Source organism: Beta vulgaris, chromosome 2 (genome assembly GCF_026745355.1).
Source record: "Beta vulgaris subsp. vulgaris cultivar EL10 chromosome 2, EL10.2, whole genome shotgun sequence".
Taxonomy (NCBI): Eukaryota; Viridiplantae; Streptophyta; class Magnoliopsida; order Caryophyllales; family Amaranthaceae; genus Beta; species Beta vulgaris.
In genome coordinates, this window is record NC_079203.1 from 103,373 (window position 1) to 127,714 (window position 24,342).

Below are 24,342 nucleotides of genomic sequence, written 5' to 3' on the forward strand. Positions count from 1 at the left end.
ACAAATTTGTAGAATTTTGATTTTAATTTTCCTTTTATGTTGATCATAGAACAACAAATATTTTTTCTAAAATGATGCAACTTGAAAATAGTTCTCACCTTACTTTAAAGACAAAATATAATCCCATCTCTAGGGATTACAAACATTTATGTAATATGTCACTTAACCTTAGTAGTTTTGGTTATGAATTTTTTTTAGATTTTTGAAACATATTTCAACCATTACGAATATGAGTTGTACTGTACCTGAAGTAAATCGTTATTTGAGGTAAATGTTTTACTAAAATAAACCTCTACTCCCCTTATTTCCTGAAGATGTTTACATTCGCTATTGAAAAGGTCAATGTTTAAAAACTTTGACTATATGCTCTAATTAATATTTTCTCTCTCTTTTTTCTATTATAATTCTATAATAATTACTACTTTGGGTAGTTATATATTTTTTGTAATAATTTCACTTTTGGTAAAAAAAAAAATCCAACCGTAGTTGAGAATATTGACCTTTACTTGATCAAACTACAACCATCATCAATCACTCAATTTGCCTCAAAAAGTTGTTTTTACTCTATTAAGATTTTATTTCTTTCTCCTACTCTAGTTAATTAAAGAAGTAGAGTACCTATATGTTAAATTACCAAAGTTTTTCACTTCCTTAAAAATCAAACCCAAAACACATTGTTGCAATAGAAAAAGAACGGAGGAAATACATGTGAAAAATATTGTCATGAGAGATTTTGTTGGATTCGTAACAATGTATATTTTTATAATTTTAATCTTTAATGATGACTCAGGAGCATAGGCACATTATCCTTTTTCTCCTTTTTCTTTAATATTAGATATAATGTGCATATTCCAATATACTACATTTATTTCTTTTTAATCTATACGCTTGTAAAAATGATGTTTTATATTCTCGCCAACGATAATACTACAAGCTTAAAGTTAACAAAAAACATAGAAAACTAACCAAAATATGATTATACAAAGTTCAAAAATATTGCACCTAAAAACAATATGAGTAATTGCAAATTCACAAATAGAGGGATAAAATGATGTAAACAAACATATCAAAATTTATAATTGTATTATTGATAGTATATAATGTATTGTTTTAATGTTTTTTTTTATAAAAGTATTAAGAATTTTCATCAAATAAAATAAGATAAAATAAGATAAAATAAATTCGCCCAATAGATGATATGATTGTCAGCTACTAACATATCACCTGTTCCCCCTAAAAAAAAAAAAACCATATCAACTGTGCATTGCTGTTAATTTATTTAAACCCAGTGTCCAGTGACAGTAACAACAATAATATAATAAATAGAAGGGTTTGAAATTCTGTTGATTCCCCTGTTACTTTGCCACCGGCGCCATGACTATACGTTTAACAGCCATGATTATGACTATGACTATGACTTTACAAGAAAATCTATCCCTAACCCCAATTGAACAAACCGCCATCTCCGCCATTGTTGAGTCTTTGAAAGATCTCGTAATCGTCAATGTCGATTCTTCTTCCCAAGAAATAAAAAACCCAATTTCCATTATTGAACAACCTTTAAAAGATGATCCAACCTCCATCATTGAATCTTTCCCAAGTAATTCTAATAGCTTTAGCTTCCAATTACGGCCGGCAAGCATATTGAAGCAAGCATTAGCATCTCTAAGCGATGTCGATTTCAATCCACAAGGTTTAGGGTTGATCGAAGTTGGGGAATTTGGTTTGGAGATCACAGTTTGCAACGCTAAAACCAGAGTCGATGGCCATCTTTGCCTGAAATCCACTGGTTTGATCAACTTCGAGTTTAGCAAGCCCATCCATAACAAGATCATTAACTTGAATCACATTTTCGACAATCTTGTTGATGCTGCTGCTAATGATACCATCACCTGTCATCATCTTGATGGTTCTTCTCAACTCACCTTCTTCTTTGGTTAGTGAATTTTATTATAAATTGGGTGATGTCCTATTTTTGATACTTCATCCTGAACATTTCCTAATTCTGATGATTTATTTCAGGAAATGCTTCTTTTGCTGTGGATTTATTCGAAATGGAAGCTAGCTTCGACAAATTTCCCAACATTACTTACGCCTGTGAGGCTGTCATACTATCTGATCACTTGAGGGAGATGATTCAAGTATATCAGGCAGCAAACACCTTTAAACTAGGTCCTAGCTAACTTCTTTTCTTGTTTATTTTTAAAGGAAATTAAGGAATGTCAAGATTACATGTTCATTTTTACTCTTTTTCTTTCTTTTAATCACATGTGACAGTTTCAATGGACATTTCGGAGAAGGGTTCAAGAGTCTTCGTAGGAAATACAGATTGGACGTATGATCTGGTACACTCAAACAGCTAAAAGTTGATTCCAACATTAACAAAAGCAAGAAAAAAAATTCACTACTTATTTGTTGGGGGCTTTGATTTTGCAGGTCTATGCAATTAGGGGAATGGAACCAGATCAGAGACATCATGCTTGGTTCCAGTTGCCTCATTGTGACTCTTTAAAGAAGGCATCGTTCGTTGCAGCCGGGTTTCTTCTGTGCCTTGTTACTGACCCAGTCGAACACATCATGCTGCGATTCAACCTCCGAGAGCTTGGAGATTTGGTGTATATCAATAAAGCCATTATGATCATTTTTAACACCAATTATTCCAACGAGATCAATAAACTTGGCCATTTAGCTTCTGCTGCCTCACTAATGTGAATTTTCGGCTTAAGAACCTGTAATTGTTCGGCATACTAGTATAATGCTACTGAATATAATGATACAAGGTTATCAGAAAATACAAAAAGAGCTTATTGTTACAGAAGAATGTAGCATATTGCTACTAAGCGTGCCTTAGCATATTGTTACCGCAAAACATAAATTTGTTCTATCGTTTAATCTAGATGATTGTAGTTTACTTGTACATATAATCTTGTTTTTTTATTGACTTGGTAAATGTTCTTAATATTCTGCAAACTTATACACGTACTGTCAAAGTTTTTTGTATATAAGGTTTATCTTGATAAAATATCAATCAAAAGGTTGTTTTGAACAAAAAACACTAATATAAGACTTGTTTTTTAGAGTTAATAAGACTTTCTTTGTATTAAAATTAATTAAAAAAGAAATACTAGAAAACATTAAAAAAGAATATATGTCACAAGTATTAAGAAACAGAAGATGTATATATATTTTCTCACTTTATAGCAGCTGGATTATAAGGTGGTTATGTACTGCTCCCTTCGGAAATCATAACAAAACACAGAATACCAAGGTCACAGACATGCACGTTTTAGTAGATAGAACCACCTAAGAGAGGGAGAAGAACTCATGCGCCTTGTAGTAGCGCTCAAGAACAACATTATACAGAGGGTGTGTTAGTTCCAAGAGATTGGAGTAAGGACCAAGAACATCCTGGGCTACAGGTGGAGAGTCAGCATCCTGCAAACTGATATACTGACATAGTGAAAGACCGCTTAAACAATAACATGTATGGTAGAAATCTCTGCTCTTTCCAGGTTTGTCTCTAAATCCTCCGTCCATAACCTGCAACAATAACATCACATCACCACCACTGCTAATTTGACATACAAAAACTCACAACCTTAACTTATGCGCCTAACCAGCCAAAATAAGCAGCGGAGAGGTTGTACATCAATAATATCCAAGAAAAAAGATGATTAATAGGCATTTCCCTCTCTCTTCTCCCTTTTTTTTGTCTTGCTCCCTCTTTTGGAAGGGGTGGACGAAGGGGGTTATTCTTCAATTTTTTTAAAGCGCAAAAGGAAGTGTGTCCAGCAAAACCATATTTTGCTTCAACAACAAACAAATAATGTGGCTCATGATCCACAAAGATAATCTTCACAAAACCCATGGTCAGTGCATACTCTACCATCAAAGCAGAACCTTAATCCACTATATAAAGATCAGCTGCAACAATTTTTCAGCAAAAATTAGGGAAGGGAGCTAAGACAATTTTATGTGGCTACCTAACACAAGCCTGCAGTGGCAAATGGGGAGATGGATTTCCACGGATAATGTGCACCAGTGCGCCAATTGCAATGCAAGAAATGGTTTGAAAGATAGTGAGCTTGTTAAGGAATTTTGATTTCTTATCTCAATCCACAAAAGTTTACAGCCAAAACCGTCTTACTTGTCCGCCCTAGTAAGCAACAAAGGAAGACAGTAATTGGTAGTATTGATTATCAAATATCTCATTCCACAGAAAGTCTTGACCTTGTTAGGAAGTTCGAAATTCTAACTAAGAGAGTTCTAGAAAAATATAGCCGAAAAGCCACCACACAAATCCACAAACCTAAATCTTCATCTGGACTTTTGAAGATCATGATTCATGATAATGAGAATGGTATCTTTCAAACCACATTCTGCGGATCTAAATCAATACTCCTCCCAAAAACTGATACATGCCATGCAGCAAACCCCCTTGCCAAATATCTCCTGAAAGATTCGTTCATACCCCCCCCCCCCCCCTCTTCCCCTCTCCCTCCACAGCACCACAAAACCCCCTATAAGAAAAGACATCTAGGTCAGTAAGGAATATTTAAGACATTGCATAAAAGCGCCGCACCAATTCCTCCATATGCCTAAAAAAACAACATAGTATAAAACAAGTGCACTCGAAAGGAAACCCCGTTAATTATTTTTGTGACCAGCTATATATATTTCTAAACAGCAAATTCAGAAACCAATCTTCCCAACACATTAATAAGCAATGCCTCTTCCTTCAATCTGAGTCCCGACAGGTATTCCCCCGGCAATCCTCAATTTCACATATAATAATAACAAATCCAGAAAGGGGATTTATGTAGAAAGAAAGGACCTCTACTCACCTGGCCAGTCGACTCAACTACATGACAAAGCTAGCCAGCAAGAACAAACTTGTCAACATATAAAGCTCAATTAGGAAGAAGAAAAAAGCTCTTCGTGCAAAAAAATAAATGGTGTGCCATAGACCGTGCGTCTCACGCAGGAAGAAATCATTCATCTTCATTTTCTCCTCTATTACTCGATTTAAGTTATCTTCTCAAACAATCCACCCAATACTTCAACGGACATCTTCATTGGCCCCTTTTCTCCAAAAAAAAAAGGAGATAACCCACCCAAAATTAAGGAGTCCAACGGGCAAGTTTTTGTATCAAGACGCTCCAAGTGTCAATAACACAGTTACGATTTATATCAATATAAAGGATGAACCGATGAACTGACAAACAATCGTTGTTGCAAGCACTCAAGTTCTATTCCTCTGTTTCAGGATTGTGAATTATTAAATTTAATTAAGATCCGGGTTATTATTGCTTTAATTTGTATATAACCGTTGTTTGATCTGTCAATTTTTTTGGTATAATATGATTGTCTATTGTAATTGTATTTGGTTTGATTATCGTTGTTTGCTTTAATTTTATATGTAATCTCTGTCAAAAGGATGAAATTATTAAAGTAAAATATTAATGTTTAACGTTTCATTGAGATATCATATATGATAAGAAATAAGTAATTTGTTTTGTCTGCACAATAACGTATTGTCATGGGCAATCTTGATTTTCAGCTGGAATTCCATTTTATGTGTTCACAATGGTGCAACCCCGAATTTAAAAATCTGGATCCGCCACTGTCTTATCCTCAATACCCACCATGTTCATCCCCTATGATTATCAGCATTTATCACCACCACAAACAAACACACAATGACCTTGATGGCCGAAAAGATTGAAATGACAACTGAATACAAAAATCTTCGTACCTTAATATGGCATCTCCTTTTATCTAGACCACTAATGGTGGTTTTTTGTCACCCAAATTTTAAATGAGAAATATTGACTTCAAAAGTTAATCTTTTAGCCACCATACACAAGAGGCAGTGGAAGGGGATAGAAAGGAGGCAATGAAGGAAGTGAGGAAGATGAGAGAGGTGAAGGAGAGAAACAAAAGTGAAGGAACAAGGAATTTTCTTTTTACCAACCATTATCAGGTATTGGTAAGTCATCCATTCTAAAACACATGACTTGATTCCTAACCTGATAACTGGAGATATAAACAAACAAAGCCTCAAGCCTATGGAACTATGGAAGCAAATCACAAAAGTAATGTTCCATATCTGCAATCTAAACCTTTATTCTCAATGTCATCTTCCAAAAAAAAATTATGAACAAAATCAGAACTAAGAAAGATTGATCGAAACATCATGAAAATCACAATAATCGTCAACCAAAGAAATTCCATCAGGATGTCAGCAGCTGGATATAGAGCATTTAATTCTAGCTACGCAATAGCTGTTCCACAAACAGATGGAACCTGCCCTGGAAAGGTAGTGACTTTACAAGGCAAAAGGGGAAAAACCCCCATTTTCACTTTCATAGAAACGATAGGTTTATCTCTGAGATTGATGATCATTATCAAGCTCACCCTATATACTTCCAAAAAGCGCCCCTTCTTTTCACTGTCTCCCCCAACAACCCCAGCAATTAAATCAGGGAATTGAAAGAAATAGCATCCATATCAGTTACTTCTTACCAATCTCGGAGATCGATCAGCTGATCATGGCTCCACTTAGTAGAAAGAACTTCAAAAATAGAGCATATAGAGCTTCTGCCTTGCATGGAGCTTCACTAGACTACATTTCTTGTACCTCTTGTTTCTTGCATTTGATTTCGTCCTTTCTATGTGGATTCACATAACAGTTGGACACTGAGAGTGTTTGCACACAACAAATAAAACAATCTAGTGACCCTGCATTGAGGAATGTATGCAATCTACCTCTTCCTCGAGCAAGAAAAGAATTTACGGAACACTCAAAGGGAAAATAAAGCTGGAGAATGTGTGCATATATGCATATGACTATGTTGCGACCCATTAAATATATATCTGTACTGCTGAAAAATCTACCCAAACAACAGTCAAGCATGCTACAAGGGAGCAACATTAATTACAGATATCCTAAAAAATAGAAATAGCAAGCAGAACATTATCCATTTGAACAACAAACCAAAATATTTACAGTAAGAGATTACCTGAGAACAAAGAATTATGTACTGCTGCAGAGCAAGGTTGTGAAAGAGAGGTCCAATATTTGCCGAACGTTTCACAAAATCAAGACCAACGCCAGAGAGGTTCACAATATTAGGATGACTTTGTAGACCTGCAGATAGAAGTACAACCACCAGTATGTCTTACATGCTTCTACACAAAATAACGTGCATTGATATATGGAAAATGAAGCAAACACTCTCCAACTAATAAACTCTTCCTAAACAATTTCCAATCTTTCATCCCACATAACCATACTTAATACCTGGTCATGGTTGAAATATGATCAAGACTTTAAATTCAAAACATACAATATAAAATATCTCACCTCCTCCCATATCCTCGATTCTTCAATCATTACTCCCTCTCCTCTCTAATCCCACATGAAACCATCATTCAACCACCACATCCTTTTCTCTAGTGAGGCCAAAACCATTACAATTGTTGTGTCCAACACTAATCACCCTTATCCCCGGTTCCCTTTCCCTGATAGAGCGGCAGAACTAGGAAAAATCAAAAGAAATGTTCCATTTTTTTTTATCTCAGTTGCTGTAGTTGATCTGTTGATGTGCAGTTAAATGCAGAGAACCAGTGTGAGAGAGGAAAGAGATAGAAATTGGGGGCTTTGCTACGAGCTGGCGGTTGGTATAGAGGTGGTTGTTGGTCACAATTGTAACAGGTCTGGTTGACTCGCTATGTTGCTGATTATCAAAGTATAACACTATAACCATATAAAGGAATTTCTCGATGAAACCAACCTACTTTTTAAGTTCAAAAATTCCGTGCCTCAAAGGTTTCTCAAGATGGATTCCACTGGCACCAAATCTGTTAAAGCACAAAAGCAACATGTGGTATGGGTTTGACTGTTTGAGTGATTCCAAAACCACAAAAAAACCATACCTGTGCATGAACCAAAGTACCAAACACTTCGTAACAATTAACATAGCTTAAAAGGGTATCAAGAACATTCCTCCTATCGGAAAATAAAGTTCCTAATCGACTTTGGCACCAATTTCATGAGTGTTAAATGTAATCACGTAGTTGGAAGTCGATGGAAAGAGGACAAAAGGTAAAGAGAACATCAGGCTAGAGACAACCACCACCTCAAAAATGTGTCGATAGAGATGGTAAGAGAATTCATGCAGTGGATTAAAAAATAATTAATAACCAACTATTAGTTCTATTCAAAAGGGGCAAAAAACTTTTTGGGACATACAAAATATAGTATCGCCTCCGTCCTAAGTCGTATGCTCTATCTAGATTACTTTTACACTATCTCTTAGCGACATGTTTAGCCATTAATATATTTAATCATGCATTTAGGCCAGGGAAATATGAAGTTGATAATTTGGAAATAGGCAAAGAAACGAATTTGACAAGATCGCAAATGAAAACTTTTGTTACGATAAGTGATAAATCTCTAACCCTAGTCCCTAGTAGCCGACTTAATCATCTTCCTCACAAGTCACTCCTCAGTTCCTCACTTCTTCTCACTCTGTGAGTCTCTCTCTACCTTGCATTCTCTTTTAGTCTCTCTTCCTCATTTACTAATTCATAACTCATTTCATTATATGAATTTCCTTTTCCCATTTTTCTTTCAACTTAGATCGAGGTTGCTATGAATTACTATTTTAGGTTAGGTCTTGTATTTTGCAATTTGCTTCTGATTATAGAATTTAAAATTGGATGTACTTACTTTATGGAATGAATGTAATGAGTTTAATTTTAAATTTCAATCACGAGAAAATATTGTGAACCTAAATTGGAAAAAAAAAAAAAAAATTTCCTCCGTAACAAAATAACTGCGACAAATTCCGATACTTCCTGCCATGAATTTTATGCACACCTCCGTAACAGGGGGATAAATGGAAATACTGAAATATCAGGAATTGTCCGAGAATAATTCTTAAAACACGAGTGCTCCATCCTATTATTCGTATAAATAAACGCTCATTCATATACGTTACCCAACTCGAAAACACACATTACGTTCTTCTGCGCAGCATCATTTTTCAGTTGCCATATATGTTTTTCCTCGAGATTGGTGTTTATTCTCGTGAGATATAGAACAGTCTCACGAGAATATATGTGACACCTTACGAGAGACCAAGTTTTTTGTCTCCATTCTCGTGAGAACGTGAATATAAGAGAAATCTCACAAGATTATTATATAAAATAATCTCGTGAGATATATAGGAACTTCAGATCGAGAAGATATCAGAACAATCTCACGAGATATGTCAAATAAAACAAAAATCTCACGAGAATTCATGTGACATCTCAGGAGAGACCAAAAGTTGTCTCCGATCTCGATCTCGTGAGACTCTCGCAAGATTTAATCTAACTAACATAAAGACGGATGAGGTTATAGCTGGCACCATGAGTCTACAGGGCTACATTGTTGAGCAAGGCATCGAGTAGGTTGGTTTCGCCCAGGGGTCCCCTCTTATTCAGTCCCTGTTGCAGAATATTTTACCTATCCCATTGGAGGGAGTTCTTGTGTGCATAAGACCCATCAAACGATGGCAGCTGAACGGTTTTGAAGGGGATGAGGAAGGACATTGAGAAGATTGTGCAATACTGTTCTACTTGCCAACAACAGAAAAGATCTACCCTGAGCCATGGCGGGAATCTCCAACCCCTTCTCATTCCCATTAGAATACGGAAGGATGTGACAACAGAATTTGTAGAAGGCTTACCAAAATCCTTGGGGGCGGACACTGTTCTGGTGGTGGTGGGTAGACTATCCAAATACGGGCATGTTTAGAGTCCTAAGCATCCTTTTACAGCTCAATTAGTGGCCATACTCTTCATTATGGAAGTAGTACGTTTACATGGATTTCCCTCCACAGAAAGAAGGTTTTCATGAGTGCTTCATTGGAGGGAATGCTTCAGATTGCAAGGTACTCAGTTGCATCGAAGCACCTCTTATCATCCCCTGTCTGGCCATCGGACAGGCGGTCAACCAAAATGTGGAAAATTACCTGACATGCTTCCTTCCGGGCAAACCTCGCACCTGGGATGCTTGGTTACCATGGGCAGAGTACTGGTGTAATACTTCTTCCCACTCTTTCACTCAGTAAGGCGGTTCATTTGCAGACCGCCCCCAAAAAACCTTTTCAAGTTTGAAATAGGCAGCACTGCTGTTTCTCGTTGGAAGAGCAGTTACAAGTCTTGCAACAGAGAGATGCCATCTTCGATGAGTTGAAGCTCCATCTCCCTCAATCCCAGGAAAGCATGCAGTTTAAAAAGAATCAGAAGATACGGGATGTTCAGTTCGGTCCTGGTGACATGGTCTACTTGAAACTGTAACCTTGTAGCCAACAATCTTTGGCTAGAAGACCTAACGAGAAGTTAGCTCCTCGATTTTATGGGTCTTATAAGGTACTTCAGAAGATTGGTTCAGTGACCTATAAACTAGAGCTGGTACCATCCTTCTCAAGCTCAAGCAAGCTGTTGGGGCTTGGGCGTTTGCCTGTTTCTGCACCATCCTTACTCAACTCTAGGGGTCAGGAGTGACGCCAAGGGTCCCATGGTCACTGAGGTACTGATTCAGAGAAAGTCATTCAGAAAACTGGTAAGATCATTCTAGAGAGGGAGAGACCTTACCTCTTGAAAGTAAGGGTCGTAATTTGTGTGATTACTCTTATCAAACAATACAACATTCATCCGGGTCCGGCGACCTAATCTTGACTGTTCTTTGTTTTGCTTGGTTCAATTTCGACAATGTTTGAAAATGAAAATGCTTTATAGTGGATTTTCTTAATTTTGGTGATATTTTAATCTAAATTGACCCTTTCTAATAAGTAATACTCCCTCCATTTCCTTTTAGTTTACTCACTTCACTTTAGGAGAGAACCAAGGAGGAAGTACAAAAGTATGAGAGAGAAAACTCAAAGGTGGAGACAGAAACTCAAAAAAGAGAAACTAAAAGTGGGTTAGAATATTAAATGGATGACACGGGTTAAAAAAGAGAAGAAAGTAGATGGGGCATGTTACCAAGAATAGAAAAGGCAACACTGTATAGATTAAAAAGTAAAGTGTGTATATCAAAAAGAAATGGAGGGAGTACTAGTTAATTGATTATCACAAGTTTTAAGTACATTCAAATTTTGAACATTCTAATTGCTCATTTTGAGAATAGAATTTGTATTTGGGGCATGTTATCATGGCAAAGGGAGTCTATTGATGAGAGTGAGATTCATGACATCATAGCACAAACCAATCACCCAAACCTCTATCAATCATTGCCTTTGTGATTTTTCGGGTTTTAGAAGGATACACAAGCTTATACATATTCTAATCTCACTGTTGCTCCCTTGGAATTCATTCCAAGAGACATCGCAAGCCACTGATCCCTTTTCCCGCAACTCAGTTTAGCTCAGGCAACAGCACCTATCACGCAACTGCATTAGGATCTCGAACTTATGGTCGTATTGACGCATTAGACAGAATGCGAATAGATTAGATTATCCACGCCACTGCAGCCATACCTTTGAGGACAATCATTTCTTATCCCGATCAATCAGTATAGTCTCAAATATCTGTTGGAATGACGATTCTTGATTTCGCGGTAACAATATAGGCTTAAAACAAATTAACGGGAATTAATTGGTGTTGAATTTAAGGTTGGCAGATAATAGCGGAGGCCTTGCTCTGGTGATGCTGATGGCTGCACGCCCATACACCCACCCATACAAATACCCACAACTGCCCGCACCCCCCCCCCCACACACACACACACCGCATGCATGCGGCACACACACCACACCACACCTCACGTACACACACGCACCCCCATCTCCCCGGCGCATCCCCCCCCCCACACACACACCACGCCACGCACACAAACACCCACCCATCCACACCCCACCTGCACGTACCCACCCACACCTGCACACAGCCACATGCCCATGCACCCACACACACACACACACACACACACCCGGTATCACACACACGCCCTCAGGTTGTTTTCTAGTGTAGCTTTGTTCCTTTTACATGGACTTCGGCAAAGCAAAGTATGAAGTCTGAAATTATATTGGAAAATAAATCTGCGCTATTAACCCTTCTTTAGGAAGAAAGTAATTGAAATTTAGGTAACTTATCTCAAAAATGAAAATAGTGCATCAGTGGCGTATAATACACATACAAAATCCCTACTGGGATAGATATTGGATACTCAAATACTGTAGCCACCCAAGGAATACCACAGACAAACTACCCATGGTCCCTACTTCATGTTAAAACAGAGATCCTAGGGTTGTGAAGCTATGATGCCTAAGGTTGCTTCCTAAGTAACTATGCATGGTCTTTCAGAGGTGGCTCTTTGGTATCTCTTTGGGTATGGAATAATTTGATATCTACTAACCAATCGAAGCTACCTAACGTATCTAAATCACTATATTCACATGGTAAATAATATGCCTCATTAGACAAACAGGAAAAAGCAATAATTGAGACAACTCCAGACCTTTCTGTTCAAAATGGCTCCTGTCGATTTGACATCTCTCCTCAGGTAAATTAAGATATCTTTGTGAAGAATCATGTTCATGCTCACAAGAATCCAGCATCCTCAACTGCTCCTCAACAAGTTGATGCAATTTGTGAATAAGTGGAAAAACACCTCCCTAGATCCATTTCCTAAATGTCAGTCCCTTGCATGAAAACAAATTAACCAGCAGACATACATGTTTAACAATCACCTGCCAAAAGGAATAACAACCATCGACCAATTTGTTTGTCCTTCCCTGAAATCCACCCTCAACTCCTTGACGAAATACAACCCAATTCTGGTTCAGCATTTATATGATCAGAAATAATAACAAGATAGAAAAGATTATAGTACTTGCGACAAAAAATTCACAAGGATACTAAACAGCTTATCTTACTTTAGTCGCACAAGCTTATCCTTAAGTCTGATCTGAATTTCTTGATTTCTCTATTAATTAAAGGGCAATTGGCTAAAATTTATTTGAACTATGACTGTTATGTGCAGAAAATACGAACTGAACTGTTGTAGTTGTGCAAAATGATATGGGGCTCATGGACGAAGTAATATTCCAACGTGTATTGTGCTGAAATACCAATTAAAAAAAAGACAGTATAAATAGAACATACACAACAACATATTTAAAAATTTAAAAAAGTTCTAAAACATCCTTTTTAGATAGTTTTCTGACAGTGTATTATGAAGTTTATAATAATCATAGCAAATAGTTTAGTTCGTACTATTTTGCACATATGAGAGAAAATTCATCTTATTTTTAGCCAATATGCCTTAAATATATGAAGCTTCACCATGTCCAAACTCCAACAGTCAAATAGGTGCAATTCTTCTATAGTTAATGAATATAAGCAGATTGGTTCACATAACAAAATAAACAGAAACACTATGCATTAACCAGAGGCAGAATCATTCAGAACTGAGAAAAAAGTTTAAGTCTCTTGGACGACATACACAACAAAACAGGAATCAGGGGTAATCAAGAATAGAAAAAAGGGAAACAAAATGAATAAATAACATTGTCTACCCAACAAATATATAAAGATCCCCCCTTTAGCCAAATTACACAAACCTCCCTCGACAACATTGACCCACATGTGTATGATTTGCTTGACCATCGTAAAGATTAGATGCCAACAACTTTGTTCAAGTGAAAAAAGTATCATTTTTCTTGAAATGCTTATAGATGTATCTCAAAATCAGAAATCAAGGAACACAAGCAAGATCGTCCTCTTTGTTCACCAGCAGGTGAAACATTTGAAACAATGAGTAACAAGAAAGAATTAGTCTTACAATTAGAGCAGACAGGTCCAATCGATGAACCTCGTTGATAAGTATCATTGTGGCCAACCCACAAAAGGTATACCTATTGCAAGTCAAAACAAATGTATATGTTACATTACAAGGCAAAAGAGCAAAGATGGAGATTAAACAGCAATTACAACATCTAATCATTAATAGTGAACATACATACCCACCATGGGCTTCAGAACCGGGCTCGCCAGCAATGCCACCTTCATATGTCTGACAACTGGAGAAACATCCATGCCACATTAAGCAAGAGTGGATTATCATGTTGTAAAAAGAACAATTGTAGTCAAAACAATTTATGTATTTCAATGAATATCTTTAACAGAACACTTCCGTAAAAATAGGAATTAGATCTAGAGGAATAATAGCGCAAACAAACAAAACAAAAGCCATATGCAACCAACCTTAGAATGTAATCCCCAACATTTTCCATTAACTCATGATCCAAGAAGTTCAGAATACTTGCAACCTGGTCAATGTTGGAAATATTAGTCCAGGCTTCAAGAACAGATTGCTGTTTCAGGAAGGTAACTTAACAAGGATAGGCTACATACAAAAGAAAAACTCCTTTCGTCCACAGATAGATGTCCTCTAAAGCTATTGCACGCATATTAAGAGTACATAGTGAGAATGTGAGAATGTATTAATGTAAGCTATTCAAGTAGATAGTGTAAAAGTAAGAAGAAGATAAACTGATTGTGTTAGTGAGGACCCACTTCACGTCGTTATGCGGAGAGAAAGAGAGAGTCCAAAAAAAAAAGATGGTTAGTCGAGGGGCCCAAATCACATTTTGACTGGGTTGGGCAGGGTATCAAACTTATATTTAATTTTTCTTCTTCTGCTATTTTATTTTTCTTCTATCTTCCTGCTAACCTGTTGGATGATTGGATCCCAGTATGGAGCAAAGAGAAACAGACCAGTCAGTGTTTTTCTTTCTCTTTCTTTTCCCTTATTCTAGGTTAAGAAGGGGATGGGACTTGAGAGGGAGAAACATGTGAAGCCATGTAGCTGTACATCATCAGTCATCCCTCTAACTTTTTTTCTTAGGGTACTATAAAACCATGTGGGCCTTAGCTGGGAGAAAGCAGATTGGTTACTGCTTACTGCTTGTCAATCTTAACAAATTACATAATGCTATAACTTTTCTACTCCCTCTTCATTTTCAAAAGCCAGAAATGACGACTAGATTTTAGATGAATATGCTTTATGAAATATGTACCATATTGCTGTTGATCAGAAGAGAAATTATTGATTAAGAAAATTATAATTGAGATTACTATATATGGATTTTGTTAATGATATACTTTATAATTGCCGTACCACCATACCACTGCCAAAATTTAGGATTGTCCCCATATCCAAAATTATCAATATTACCATATCATACACTCGGATCCATACCCATACTGGGTACTAGTACCTGAGTCCGACCAACATAGCCCAAGCATCATGGGTAAAGGAAGTCATTAGTATCTACTCACTTCCGTCACATGTTACATATCATTTTATCAGAGACCTATACTTTTTGACTGATTTTCAAATTAGGGCTTTTATTAAATAAAGACACTTAATTTAGGGTCCAAATTATCAAACTCATACAACGCTTTGGGTTGAGTCATAAGACTTAATTCGGAGAAACTTGATCATATTATTGTTTTAAACTAAAATCTCCAGCCCTTTCTGCAAATGACACAAAATGCCCAGGCTGCCGTGCATCCCGCGTCCCTCAAAAGCGGCTAGAGGTGACGCTTATGAGTACCTGTGTTGCTGTTAGTTACGAATTGCGCCGAAGCTTGCTCCCAGGAAGCTCTCTATAATTATATCCATATCTTCTTGGAATAAGGGAAACATTCCAAGACACTAGAATCGCCCTTTCTAATATGGCCTAGGACATAACTTTTAATAATTGGCCTATATAAATGGCCTATACGATGACAGAAAATTTGATAATATCAATAACTCTATCCCCAGCTCCCCATCACCAGTTTTGAATAAACACCTGAGATCACAAATCAATCCAGACCAATTTTTAGTAAACTCATCCAGCTATCAGAACATAGCCACTCAACTGAAAATGAGGAGGGGCATTAATTTGACTATTCTAATTCAAGGCCAATTCCAGCCACCTATTTAAACCCCCATTTTGTAACCCTTGAGCTTACCTTTGTTCTGTTTGTATTTCTTAAAATTTTCCTAAGCTTACAGCCCACAACTTTCTATTATCAAAGGAGTATTTATTAATTTGTACTTCCTATGTTCTTTTATTATTGCAACATTTCCCTCATTTGGAAGTTTCATATTAATTGCAACATTACTAAATTTGAAATGATTTCTCTCTATCTCTCTCCTTATCACATGGATCCCTTTTTTCATCTCTCTCTATCTCTCTCTTCTCCTTAAAAAATGTGCAACCCCTATATGTTACAATTATTAAAGAACGTAGGAAGTATTATTTTTTATCCTCTGGTTTGTATACTTCTATTTTCCAAAATCTGGGTGAATTTGCGTAGTACTATATCCTTATGGAGCTCTCATTATTAAAAACAATGAAATTGTAATGAATTTAGGGAACTCTAACCAAATACAAGTAACCAAATATGGGAACCCCTTCTCATTGCGCCTAGGGTTCAGGGATTCCTCGCGCCTTGCACATCACAAAAATAAGTTATTCCTAAAGCTATTGAATGATAAAAGCAGTTAACATGATCTGTGATGATATAAGACTAATTACGCAGTTCCATATTAGCAAATATCTCACACTTCCTTGAGGTAGAGAGAGTAGCAAAAAATTTACTCACAAAATCAGCCACCAAAAACAGAATATCACAAGCTTGATTTATACTTAACTAGCAATTCAGGATGAGCAATAACTCCAGATAATTTTGAATTATAAAAGCAGTTAACATGATCTGTGATGATAAAAGACTAATTACGTGGTTGTCCCAAATTACCAAATATCTCCCACTTCCTTGAGATAGAGAGAGTAGAAAAAAATTACTCACAAAATCAGCCACCAAAAACAGAATATCACAAGCTTAACTTATACTTAATATAACCAGCAATTCAGGATGAGCAATGACCCCAAAAAATCGAATAGACAACCCCTTGTCATAGCCAGGCCAAGCTGAGCAAGAACCTCACTACCCAGTTCCAACAACCTGATTGCCACATTCCATAACAATCAATCAAAGTTCATTGTGTATTTGTGCTGTTACAACTTGTGTTTGGTTTGGTTCAATAAAGTATGCAAAGATGCTTGTATATCATGTAACACCATGTGACACAACTTAAGGTAGAGAGAGAAGAAGCACAAGTGAAAAGGAAAAAAAACATCCTTACAGAAATTGCGGTGTAGCATGCCCTAACATCAATTTCTCCCTTTTCATGCATCCTGAAGAGCAAAAGATATCTAATCATGCAACATAAATGATAAAACCAGTCTCATAGAACAAATGTTAGAAAACAGTAATCTCTACATCCCTAAAAAATTGTTATCATCCCAATAACTCTTTTCCAGGATACCTGCCATAGAAACTAAATATTTGCAGCATCAACAATATGGCAATTGCCAAACTTATCAAAACAAAAAATTTACTCATTTCCCCAATAACAAGTCAAGGGTGATTTTAGATACTACTAGCTTTTCCTCTAACTGTCATGCAAACCCTCTTTCTTAAGAGTGACAAAGAAGTACATGAGAAAGACATGAAAAAACTAGACAAAAATACAGGTCCACACCTGCCAGTGTATAATATATGACATTTGTAGCCCAAAAATAAGGCTTTTACCTTTATCTCAGTTCTTACAATATTTTACTGAAAATTAAGGAGTGTGATAATAAGATTGGAACGGAAAATTGTGAAAAAGGAAGTGGAATAATTTTTTTAAAAAAATAATGGTTAAAAGACTAATATTTGATTAAGAGGTCTCGTGATGAGTTTCCTTTGTATAGGAACTGGCTATTTTTTATATAACTCCTTGACATAATGGAATGCAACAGAGAAGCATTTAACCATGGGTCCTAACGAGATGAAAAAGGAATGCATTTTAAGATGAAAAAGGAATCACTGTAGGAGGATGGAAGCAGATCCCAGCAACAGTGTCACTGTCTGTAACAAGACAGGATTCTATTGAAGTGAAAAGATAAAAGCTATTTACCTGAATGACCCACTTGGGTCCTTCATCCTCTGCAAGAATGCCTGCAACCTATCTCTGCATAACAATACATAGTCTTAATGTCAACTATAATTGATGTTGATAATCTAAATGAGTTTGTGCACATCCTACTTCACAATTCAATGTTATTTCTTTTTGTTATTCTTCCAACACAAATTTGATTGAAGTAATATAATTCCAAGAAAATGGACTAATTAAATAGCCCTTCCAATGATAAACGGTGTGGATAATAAAGCACTTACTCTAAGTGACCATTTAGTTAGTAGAAATTCAAAGTATTACACCATGATTGGTGTTTGTACATGTGTATACATGAAAAGAACAACCATGGACCTCAACTCTTCGAATGTAGCAAGCAGACTACCTATTAATCGATGACAATGCATTTCGTCCTCCCAATGTGATAAGTGAATTGACAGAAGCATATGTGGTTGCAAGATGAGGCATCTGAAAAGCAAGCCTAAAATGTGTTAGGATCAGTGGCCTACCGAATTGAGTGTTAGCAAGCAATGGTAAGGTGAACCATAAACACACACAAAAACAACGATAAGAGCGACACAGAAATTTAACGTGGGAACCAAAGAACCAAGAGCGAAAACCACCCAACTATGAAATTCTTTCACGCCTATTGACACATTTCCAAAACAAAATTTTACTTAAGGTTTTTGAGTAGTTCGGACAGTTGATTGGATTTTGGAATTGGCCTTTGTGCTAATAGGTTTATTTCATATTATTCACACGATACACGCCCATTCTCAAATTTCTAGTTCCACCTCTGCCTTCTCAATAAGTTTAATTTTTTTAGGCTGTTTTACTCTTGTAGTGTTGTTTAAAGTAAAGCTCATCGTCATTTTCAATTTCCTTTATATCTTAATTATTTCTAACTTATTATTAAAAAAAGGAAAACATTCAAAATTGTATGATTAGAGAAAGCAAGTTTTCAATAAAAATTTAGATCCAGAAAGTAGAAGGATCTTCTAAAGTTTTCTTCCTTGGTGTTAATGGTGGTCTATGATGTGCTCCTAGACAAAGAGTAAAGAAGCAAAACTTTGTCCCTTTCTAAAACCAAAGACAAAATACATGTAAGCCAAAATGACAAGTGTTTCGAATATATAGACAAACATCAAGGAACAAGGAAAATTGACATGAATGGAAATATTCGAACTGTCTACTTCCATGTTGATTATATGATCGCGTGTTTTCTAGTTGACTACACATTTCTGTGAAACAGAAACCCTTATGAAAAGGCAGATGTATGTCGTTCTCTGCATTATAATTGAAAATGTCATTTCATTACATTTGGTGACTCGATTTTTATACCTTCAAGATTACTCATTCTAAGACCCTTCTTCTGTGAGAAGCGAGAGACGGCTTTGGATGGAGGAGACATAATATTTGCTAAAGATATCAAGTATTTTTATCATTAATATCTCAAGTTTTAATATTGCACAGAGAATGACAGTTCATCACCTAAACAACACTGATATTACTTTCTTCAAAGATCTATTACCAGGTAGGATCTCATTTTCTAAACTGATCAACCAATAAATTAAAAATGATCATATTAAATTGCGAAGCTATGTGAAACTGAGTTAGTTACTCACTTGTCCCGGTCCACCACCATATCCACCAAGTGGGTCCTGCATTTAAATACAGCATAAATGATGAATTTGCAATCCACCAGTGTTCAAAACAAACGCAAAGGAGCTAATATCTTATCATTTGCTAGATGATGTACGCATGAAAATTAACAAGTCCAATGCCAAAAAGATGCTGACACAGCCCAGATGTCAGCTCAAGGAGTCAAGGGAGGCCAGCACCAAGAGACAACTACAGCTGGGTGGAATGGAGGGGAGGGGAGGGGGGCTGGCAGGGGGTTAGGGTTAGGGGTGGTGTTAGGGTTAGGGTAAGGGTTTAAGATTAAGGTTAGGGTTAGGGGTGATGTTAGGGTTAGGGTAAGGGTTTAAGATTAGGGTTAGGGTAAGGGTTTAGGTTTAGTATTAGGGTTAGGATTAGATTAGAATTATGGTTTAGGATTAATAATGGCAAAATGGTAAATAAAGCTAATGGTGAGTTAACGGAAGTTAGAAAAAGGGCATCTGGTGTACCTTTTCAAAAACTTAAGGGTATATGGTGAATATCTGAAACATTGAGGGTATATGGTGAATTTTTTAATTTGTTGGGCATATTTGGTGAAAAAACCGTTAAATTAATAAGCTGATGCTTTACCTGTTTATAACAGCTACTTGGAGGAAAAACCAATGTATGTTTATCAGCCCCCTTCCCCCAATACATGGTCATAGATTGAAGCCCTGTGCGAAACACCACTATATCAATTTGACTAGAGTGAAACAGTCGCGTGCGCGTGCACACTTTTGATAGGACACGGAGCTCTTGTCTTCTGACTTTGATTAATACAATGATGCTGATCCTAATAGAAACAGCTACTTGAAGGAAAAATTAGTGTATTCAGCCACCTCCCTTAGTACATGGTCATAGATTGAATTGTTGAAGTTCAAGCCTACAGGGAAAGATCCCTTTTCAAATTTACCTAGGGTCAGACACACACAAACACGCATATGCATAATTTGGAAGGCAATTTCATTAATGCACTTTCATACGGCCCTAGTACAACCTATCAACTACCCAAACTATGATTGTTAAGGTAACGTTGTTTAATGCCCTCTCTTCTTAGGCGGGGAATTGTCCTTCCAGTATGAACCGAATGGAAAGTAGCATCACACATATAAAAATGAAACATATCATTTTAAAGAGGAAAATTTGTCAAACAACTTTTGTTAAGTAGCTTTTTGTGAGAAACAACTTTCTAAAATATTTTTGTCAAGAGAAACCTTAAACCTTAAAAACTTTGTCTGAAGAAATCTAATGACGTCATTCCGGTGTTGACCAATTTTTTTCCAGCAGTGACTCAGTTAAAAATTTGCCACAAATAACCTTTTATAATTCATTTTGCAAGTTAAAACCTTAAACTAAATTTTTTTTTTGCGAGATGAAACCTTAACTAATTTTCCGGTGTTAACTAAGCTATTCCTACGTTGACCCACGCTTGTATATTACATAACCTGTTTTTTCTATTGATTTAATTGAAAATTTTGGGGGGAAACCCTAATTTCAATTAATGCATAAAATGCAAAAAAAATAGGAGAAATTGTAGAGGGTAACAAACATTATCTTGGTCGAATTAGGCTGAATTGAGATGGACAATACTTGAATTGCAAAACCAGCAATTTTTTTGGAGGATTTGAATAAGAAAAGCTAAAAAAAGGGATATCACAAATGGAAAAGAGAAAGCGAAGCAGAATAGTTTGTATGGTGATTGGGGAAAAGGGTGGAAATAAAATAAATAAAAGAAACGAGGACAAGTGCCACTCTCATAGGTCAATATCTGAGATCACTTAGTCAGCGTTGGAAAACTTGATAAGGTTTATCTCACAAACAAATTTAGTTTAAGGTTTTAATTTGCAAAGAAATCTATAAAAGGTTGTTTCTGACAAAAAAAATCATTGTAAAAGGTTGCTTCTCACAAATTTTCCGGGTCATTAAGTGAGTCAATGCCATAAAATATTGGTCAATGATGGAATGACGTTATCAGGTATCCTCTGATAAAGTTTTTTCTAGGTTTACGGTTTCTCTTGACAAAAAAATTTTTAAAAGGATGTAATGACAAAAAGTTGCCTATAAAATGTTATTCCTGACAAATTTTCCTTTTAAAAATGATAATAAATTTCATAAAATGAAATTGAAGTTTTGAAAAATGACGCTTATAAAAATGACATAGAACAGTTGTAAATGGCAATTTCAAAAATGTCAAACTTGAAAAATGACACTTTAAAGATGACTGGAAAACACTTGAACAATGACAATCAGATCGCAAAAACTAACATTGACATTTTGACATAGGACAGAAAAAATAAATGACACGGGAAAGTTTGAAAAATGAAACTTATAATAATGAACCAAAACACTTAAATTGACACATACAAAAATAACATTGAAATAAAGGTGGTTCGCACAGTTAGAGTAGTTAGTAGTAGTACTTTACCAAATACTATAGAGTTAGAGAATAAAGTTCAAGTGAGAAGTCCTTACATGAGAACGTGCGGACGGCGGAATTGTAATGCATTTTAGTAGAACTGTAATCTTTTTTTAAGATATTCCATGATAATCCTTTTTTTCAAAATGTAATCCTGTTGGAGGATTGTCCCCACGAGAGAAAAAAATGTTTACAATTTAGCTAAAATGGATTACATATTGGTTAAGAAAGATTGTGTACTCATGTTCTCATAAAAGTATATAATTGTACGAGGATTGTTCTCATGAGATTCAACTCTACAAGGTCGAGTTCCGGTGAAAATAACTCTTATATGAGGATGTGAGAACACTAAGTAGTAATCCTTGCATGGACAATCTTTCAAAAGTTTTACATTTTCAGGTTACAAAATAACCATGTAATATGTTAATAAAGGATTACAATTTTACTAACATTGGATTACTGTTCTAGTTCTCACGTTCTCATATAATGAGTATTTTCACCATGGGGAGAGTGATGCTATTAAGGAAATGCAGCACTACAGCTTCTAAGGAGAGAAACCCTTTGAGTAAATTGCCGCAACTGCAATAGTCCTTGCCTGCAACTCTTATAGTTTTGATAATTCTATAACTATTACCGGACTGTGAAACTGAGAGGAAATCCTTAGTGATACAGTAGCTCTAAAATAAGGCATGTGTACCAATAAAAGATGTGAGATCTTTGTATGATAAAGAGTGACTTCAAAAAACAGCCATTATTCAAAAAATAACTATAACTCCTCTCTATCTTCATAAACCTTCATCTCTAAAAGTCCCTAAGCTCGATTCCTCAAATTTTATAGATCATTGACATTATTCATATCAATTTCCTCTAATAGCCATTGGTTGTTAACCTTGATAATCAATCAATTTAATTATAAGCAACGGTAGTAGTCCAATAGGTGGCAAGGATTATGCAACGATATATTAATCCTTCATCCAATCAAATAACATGGCAAACCCCACAAAATGATACTAAAGGTAGGACGAACTATCCCAACTATGTGTCTCTTGGTTACATAATGCTCGTCCTAATTACAAGCTACACGCCTACACATCTCTCCAATATGAGCGCAAGATGGGAGAAAAAGTATAGTATACTTCATTTACTTTAGACTCAAATGCACATCAAATGCTAAAGCTGTGACGGCAAACTCAAAATAAGTTTCAAAATTAATGACTAAAATCCAGAATTTCAAAAAAAATTGGTATAGCGACAATAATAGAGCAAATTGACACCAAGCCAGGGCAGAACAATTAAAAGAAGAGCATCTTACATAATCCATCCAAAAGGTTCTCATACTTTGTAACACAATCAGCGAATACGAACGAGAAGAAGGCAAACCTGGCACCGAGTGAGAAAATCAACAATGCTATTCTCCAGGTTGTCATCAATAGACTCACCCAAAAGAGCAAGTGAGTGAAGAATCCAATAGCAAAGCCATGGTCGACTGCCCAAACAAAAAATATGATTTAATTGTAAGGAGTTGGTTTAACATTTTATCCAGTCTACAAAATACGAGTATTTGCCTATTCAATGTGAAATATCAAGCATACAGATACAGGAGTTGAAGTTGGCATCATGATTGATGAGCAGCAATGAATAAATCATAATGGGTAAAATTCTAGAATAAAAAGAACACACTTGGCATCGAGAACGCAGAAAGAAGGGGGGAGGCGTTGAAGGCCATTAGTGAGGTAACCGATGTGCGTATCAGTCGCAATTTCGAGCCTGAAAAAAGACATTTTTCAGACATTATCAGCAAAATACATGAGCTCCAAACAGCAGCAGCAGCAGCAACAACAACAACAACAACAACAACAACAACAAAAACAACAACAAAAAGCAATAGAATAGAAAAAGGTAGAAAATTACATGACTGTTTGAGCTCTCTTAGGAAGCTCCCTGAAATAGCCGTAGATGCCGAAGACCTGACTCTCCACCATCCATTGTTCTCTCAGTGTCACTGTCACATCTGCGTCTTGCATCGTAATTCGTAGTAATTTAACACTCAAAACCTCACCGCCCACACCTGACACCACCTGCCTGCACCCCCACCTGCGTCGCTGCGACTTATGTTGTAGGCCGTAATTTTATTCTCAGGTTCCGTGTAACGTCTAAGTATACCTACAGTACTATTTTTTCAATGTAAATTCAAGTCTCTTGTAAAATGGGGATTTGATGATGTACAAAGCATTATGTGAAGATGTGTATAGTACTC

General features: G+C 36.2%; 2 protein-coding genes across 6 annotated transcripts; one reads left to right on the forward strand and one right to left on the reverse strand.

Moving 5' to 3' along the window:
- Positions 1 to 1,306: 1,306 nt before the first annotated feature.
- LOC104906040 (hypothetical protein) lies at positions 1,307 to 2,961 on the forward strand. The gene is made up of 4 exons (XM_010694738.3): positions 1,307 to 1,936; positions 2,023 to 2,172; positions 2,278 to 2,345; positions 2,437 to 2,961. The coding sequence occupies exons 1-4, from the start codon at positions 1,375 to 1,377 to the stop codon at positions 2,710 to 2,712; spliced, it is 1,056 nt and encodes a 351-aa protein (XP_010693040.1). The 5' UTR covers positions 1,307 to 1,374; the 3' UTR covers positions 2,713 to 2,961.
- A 199-nt stretch (positions 2,962 to 3,160) lies between these two features.
- Positions 3,161 to 24,279, reverse strand: LOC104906039 (protein farnesyltransferase subunit beta). Of its 5 annotated transcripts, XR_002041204.3 has the most exons (15): positions 23,997 to 24,279; positions 23,766 to 23,852; positions 23,466 to 23,571; positions 19,636 to 19,671; positions 18,396 to 18,478; positions 18,014 to 18,067; positions 17,195 to 17,246; positions 14,260 to 14,324; positions 14,019 to 14,075; positions 13,838 to 13,910; positions 12,744 to 12,830; positions 12,512 to 12,668; positions 7,023 to 7,150; positions 6,526 to 6,671; positions 3,399 to 3,540 (listed from the first exon to the last, which is right to left on the reverse strand). XR_002041204.3 is itself a non-coding variant. In XM_010694736.4 (14 exons), the coding sequence occupies exons 1-14, from the start codon at positions 24,107 to 24,109 to the stop codon at positions 3,304 to 3,306; spliced, it is 1,335 nt and encodes a 444-aa protein (XP_010693038.1). In that variant the 5' UTR covers positions 24,110 to 24,275; the 3' UTR covers positions 3,161 to 3,303. The 5 variants fall into 5 exon arrangements, 4 of the variants coding, with proteins under 4 accessions (XP_010693038.1, XP_048493968.1, XP_048493967.1 ...); XM_010694736.4 differs by lacking the exon at positions 6,526 to 6,671 and having other exon boundaries at positions 3,161 to 3,540; positions 23,997 to 24,275; XM_048638011.2 differs by lacking the exon at positions 6,526 to 6,671 and having other exon boundaries at positions 3,161 to 3,540; positions 18,396 to 18,491; positions 23,997 to 24,275.
- Between the last annotated feature and the right edge of the window lie 63 nt (positions 24,280 to 24,342).

Coding starts and splice junctions, on each gene's coding strand:
- LOC104906039 (XM_010694736.4), bottom strand. CDS start 24,109: ATGCAAGACGCAGATGTGACAGTGACACTGAGAGAACAATGGATGGTG. Junction 17,247..18,013: donor GACCCAAGTGGGTCATTCAG/GTAAATAGCTTT, acceptor TTTGCTCTTCAG/GATGCATGAAAAGGGAGAAA. Junction 12,831..13,837: donor TGGACCTGTCTGCTCTAATT/GTAAGACTAATT, acceptor ATGCTGAACCAG/AATTGGGTTGTATTTCGTCA.
- LOC104906040 (XM_010694738.3), top strand. CDS start 1,375: ATGACTATACGTTTAACAGCCATGATTATGACTATGACTATGACTTTA. Junction 2,173..2,277: donor AGCAAACACCTTTAAACTAG/GTCCTAGCTAAC, acceptor CACATGTGACAG/TTTCAATGGACATTTCGGAG. Junction 2,346..2,436: donor CAGATTGGACGTATGATCTG/GTACACTCAAAC, acceptor TTGATTTTGCAG/GTCTATGCAATTAGGGGAAT.